General features: G+C 37.1%; 1 protein-coding gene across 1 annotated transcript; it reads right to left on the reverse strand.

Moving 5' to 3' along the window:
* Positions 1-533: 533 nt before the first annotated feature.
* On the reverse strand, positions 534-2,356 carry LOC122806355 (probable G-protein coupled receptor 148). The gene has a single exon (XM_044076704.1). The coding sequence runs from the start codon at positions 2,271-2,273 to the stop codon at positions 1,332-1,334; it is 942 nt and encodes a 313-aa protein (XP_043932639.1). The 5' UTR covers positions 2,274-2,356; the 3' UTR covers positions 534-1,331.
* Between the last annotated feature and the right edge of the window lie 2,935 nt (positions 2,357-5,291).

The following is a 5,291-nucleotide window of genomic DNA, read 5'->3' on the forward strand; positions in this document are numbered from 1 at the left end:
CTCGTGTTGCTAGTCTTTTTCAGAATGCTTTCATGTGTACTTTTGTTCGTTTTTTTTACTTAATTTCACAATCACCATCTATAAAAACTCTGACTGCATTTTATTTTATAAATCCCTTGCATTTTAAGTATGCCTTGTTGCATCTTTACCTGCTAAACACTTCAAAATTTGACTCTTCCAAGACGCTTTAGTTTTAGATTTATTATGACAAAAACTGGGACATCAACTTTTCTTTTCAAGAATGCCTGGATCTAATAAATATCATTGTGCAATTGCTGTGGCAGTGAAATGCAGTACAAAGGGAATTTATGCTGATGACAAATAGTGTTTTCATTTGTTGCTTTTGACCTCGTCTGTAATGTCAGCATTTAGCTACATAATCATGCAGCATTTCTGTCTGATCTAGGAAGCCATTACTTAAGTTAGACTACAAATGTTTAAATGAAATTTAATAAAACAGATAGATATATCTATATACTGTCCAGTCCGGTATTCAACATGGTGTTTCTTACTCAAAGCAGTCAGAAGCCAAAGAAAATGGTAGCATTTTAATATCAGATCTAACAATAGATCTAAAATAATCAAAATAATACAATAACTGAACGTTTTCATCTTAATTCACTAATATAAAACTACAAAATTAGTATCATGTTTTATCAGAAATAGCACAGAAAATGTGCGTATAATTACCTTTAGACAGCTTACAAAATTTTAATGCATAAAGATCCACTTATATGCACATGAGGTTTTGCCTTCAAGATGTAATTTGTTTGGCTTTAGAAAAAAGTCTAAAAACATTTAATTTCATTCACATTCAACTCCATGAGTATTCATTCAACTCATATTCAACTCCTTGTGCATTCGCTCAACATTCATACTGTCTGTTGTATGTGCTTGCCTTCTTTTTAGTGTTTTTATCTGCTCTGCATTAAAAGACCGAAACACGTGTTGTTCACAAGTCCATATATAAATTAGTCTACTGGTAGCCTCCCCTTCAAAGTCTTGTAAATGTCTGTAGCAAATATTTTTATTTAGTAGTTACCAGTCACAGATTCATTAATCCATTAGACTTTTAGTTCCAAGTAGTATAAAACCAGAGGTTGTCAAAAACCTTTGCAATGGTTGCCTTCTTCTGCCCAGGGTGTTTAGGCAGCTGCAGCTACCTTTTCTAAACACGTACATTTTCCCAACTTTATTTTTCATTCTTGTACTGTGTGCCATGTTCAGGGCTTGTGTGCAGTTCCTTGCCTTACTCTCATGACCCCAGCATGTTACAAATGGTTAAAGGCCACTTTTCCACTTGACCCGACAACTCTGTTCTTTTACTGCTATCACTGTACTCCAAAACATAAGGTGGGCCTCCTTCTCTTTGACATCCATTCTAGTGCAACCTTTAGGTCACACGAAAAACAGGGGAATGGGTGGCGTAGTTCATCCATGAGTTCCTCCTTGCGCAGGCCATAGATAACAGGGCTGATACATTGTGCCAGGCTGAAAAAAGAGTAATTGATAACTGAAAATAGCTCCACACTTTGCAGCACTCCTGCTTTGAACAGTACTTGGAGGAGGAAATTGATAAAAGTGGGGATGATATAGACTCCTAGCTGTATTGCATGCATGATTATAGTCTTTTTGGCACGTTTGTTCCGACTATTCAGTACTCCAATTCTTCTCCCCTCAAGTAGCAGCCTCCAGTAGCTGAAGGCAATGATGACTGTGCAGAAAGACACAAGTATAATCTTAAGAGACTGTTGACCAAACTTTTTGCTCTTGTCCATGGATGGGGAGCAGATCTCTTTGCTGGTTGATGCCCTGCTCTCCTGCACCATCAGTGTAATGGGAATAATTGCTGCTACAAGCCAGGTAATACTGCTAATGATCCACACTCGCCACTTAGTGCAGAAGGCACTGTATTTTAATGGGTAGCATATAGCCATGTAACGGTCAACTGCCATCAAGGTCAGTGTCAGCAGGATATTTGAAGCGCTCATTATCAAAATTGCAAGGAGGGCCTGGCATGCTAATGGAGGAATGTCCACCCCTTTGTAGGACAAGCTGTAGAATAAGCTGCTCACCCCAAAATACAGCACGCCAGAGAGAAGAAGGTGAAAGAGAAGCATGAATCGTGCCTGACTCCTCAGCTTGCCCTTACGAAGGATTGTAGAGTTGATGACAATGTTGAAAAACGCTAGCAGCAGAAAAGAAGTCACTGAAGCACCGACTCGAATTCCAACATAATTCGTTCCTAAGGTGAAGTTTTCTGATCTATTCATGGTCACTGTTTACTGTATATTTATTATTTACTCCTAAAGTACTGCAAGATAAAAAATTCTCTACTGCTTTCTACACAGCCGCATTTGAAATGAAACTCTTCTATGTCACATGCCTTTTTTTTTTTGTCTCATGCTGTATTCTGTGAAGCTGCTTCCGCTATGTGCTTAACCACAAAAAAAAAAAAAAAAGTAAGAGCTTATAGCAAGTCTTTTTATGTGGAGCTTGCAAGTTTCTGATATCTTATTTAAGTGTTTGGAGTCACCTGAGGAAATACTTCTTTGTTCAGTGAAGACCCAGCAACTGAATAAATGTAACACAGGCACTGTAAGTGAATCACTCTTGAAGCCTTAGTAAGTATTCAAGAAACACATGAAATAATGAGGTGATAATAAAAGGGAACAAAATCAATGAAGTTTTGCCTTAAAGGCACATGCTAAGAAGTAACTTTCCTAAAATCTGAAGAGGTGAGGGAACATGTAGTAAAGTGAAAGTAGCAAGTAACAAACATAGGGACACCTAAACAGTTGTCTGACTATATATTTCATTATGATCTATGATACTACATTAAAATTAGATAGTACCCTTAAGGTATCACCTCATTGCTGTAGTATCATGCAAAAAAACAAATGTGAAAAGCTGGTGGAGACATAGCTGTAGCTGCATGAATAATGCCAAGCTAAGTACTGAAATAAAAATGATTTAAACTGAGGGAGGGGCAATTTGTTTATGACCCTAAACCTAGATATTAAAAGAGTGAGAGTGTGTTCTAAGAAATACTGCAAAAACATTGATGAATGTAACAAATACAAATCTGATAAAGGATTACTGGAAAACTGAGGAACCACGTATAAAAATATGGGAAGCCAAGTGGAATGCAAAACAGACCTTTGAATCTAGAAGGCACAAGAGAGAGCAGCACTAGCATCAACAAATGAGGTGGGTTTAAATGGGGAAAGTGGACATATGAGAAGGTAGAGATATGAAATGATGTATGGCGACTGCACAGATGGGTCTATATCCGTTTGTTGCAATGCAATTGCAGCAAACTCAGGATCGTCGTCCCTCATTCAGCAAAAATTGTTTCAGCAATTCACCAAATTTACCAAGGACAAGTAAATACTTGACCTACAGCACAACTTTGCCTTTTTCACCACTGTAATGTGATCTTGGAGTTGGTATATATAGTTGGGGGGGTGTGGGGGGAAGCGCCCCACTTGGGTGGGTTCCTGTGCTGTTGGGCAAGTATTTAGTTGCCCTTGGTAAATTCAGTGAATCGCTGAAAGAGGGTTAACAATCTGGTGTTTGCTGCAATTGCATTGCAACAAACTAATATAGACCTAAACAGACTACATATGCACTAGTGAATACTGCCACAAGTTACTATTGTACCAGTACCAAAATTGTACAGCCTTTTGTTAGAAAGGTGCATGGCACTGAAGGACTGGCAGGTGGTGATAATAAATGGTTCAGCTGAAAAACTGAGGATCTATGACAGTGAGTTCCAATCCTACCATCTCCACTTCAGTCTCAAGGAAGATTATGGGAAGGATCCTACAGAGAAGGACAATGGTGCTCCTATAAGGCAGTTGTTCCAGCAGATGGACAGCAGCACATGCGATAAAGCAGAGTTCTTGTAAGTCCAAACTGACCTACTTCTATGTATGAGTGAACAGATAGATCTTGGCAAGTGTGGTAGATGTGCTTTCAGTCATGCATATATACTTAAATTGTAAAATGTGAGCCAAATATCACTAAAATTTCAAAACCAAGTCATATAACTCCAGGAAACCACAGACAAGTTGCTTAGAATTAAGTGCAAGCTTTTACACAAGGTATTCTACAGGTTTAAAGTATGATAGTCACATGATTAGTTGGAAGGTAGTGACGATTTAAAGGCATTGGAATAAAGCTAATACTTTAATATTCTAAGTTATGAGGCTTTTTTTATTCTATTATGGCAATTTAAACCAATTAGTCTATACTGAGAATATAACCAAGTTATGCTCATAACTTTCTATGATGGTTATTACATCGCCACCTCTCTAACTTTATTTTATGACATGTGTGGCAAAGGAGGTACTGCCAGCACATCTAGCTGGAATTTTGTAAAACATTGTATGTGATTTGTGAATATCAACATGTTTTATATAAGATGCTTATGTTACAAATGTATTAGAACTATATGCCATGTGTATATCAAACTAGGTTTGTACAGACTTGTGTTGAAAAGGTTTTTGCAACGTGCTTGAAATGTATCCACAGTCTGCTCTTCTGGAAGAGAACAGAAATGTACATGCAATATTGTAACTGTTTAAATGTATTTATTTTAACAGTGGAAATTAGAACACAGGAGGTTAACTTCAGTCCAGCAAACCTTCAGAAATATAGCTGCAATTAAATTAATTTATAGGCTACGCAATAAAAGATATCTTTCAGTTTTCAATGCAGCTACAGACAAAGTGTCTGTGCTGAGGAGTTTTCTGTATTGTCTTTAAGGTGAAATAATTACTAGTTTTGAAATGTGAAGGAAGGCAATTGTTTTAGGACTTCCACCATCTGCCAAAGATCTGAGGTCTATGTATTTCCACAGGGAGATGCTAAATACTGCTAGCTCCCAGAAGTGGTGGTATCACCTGGGATAGAGTCAGATGACAAGAAATGATGCCATTCTGCAAGCTATCACAGCAATAATATTTGAGATATTAATTTGAGAGGTCTCTTAGAGAGATGCAGCATTCTGTATCCTGTCTTGGACCAGACAACCACAACTAGAAGATCCATTCACCACATCTGCTTTGCTCTTAAGTAAGTTAACTAAGGTATAGTAATTCTCTTGGATACAGTCAGGAATATAGTAAAGATTAGTTTAGATATTTTTCTTTATTTATTTGAGACTGTCCTGCAATGTTGTTTTAAATAGTTCCTGTAATTTTGAACTCTGATGTCACTGTGAATATATACTGAGTATTTTCTTGTTCTTTTATTATTTATTATTAAATATATTTAATCTTTCATTG

Source organism: Protopterus annectens, chromosome 7.part0 (assembly GCF_019279795.1).
Source record: "Protopterus annectens isolate FY-2018-M chromosome 7.part0, PAN1.0, whole genome shotgun sequence".
NCBI lineage: Eukaryota > Metazoa > Chordata > Ceratodontiformes > Protopteridae > Protopterus > Protopterus annectens.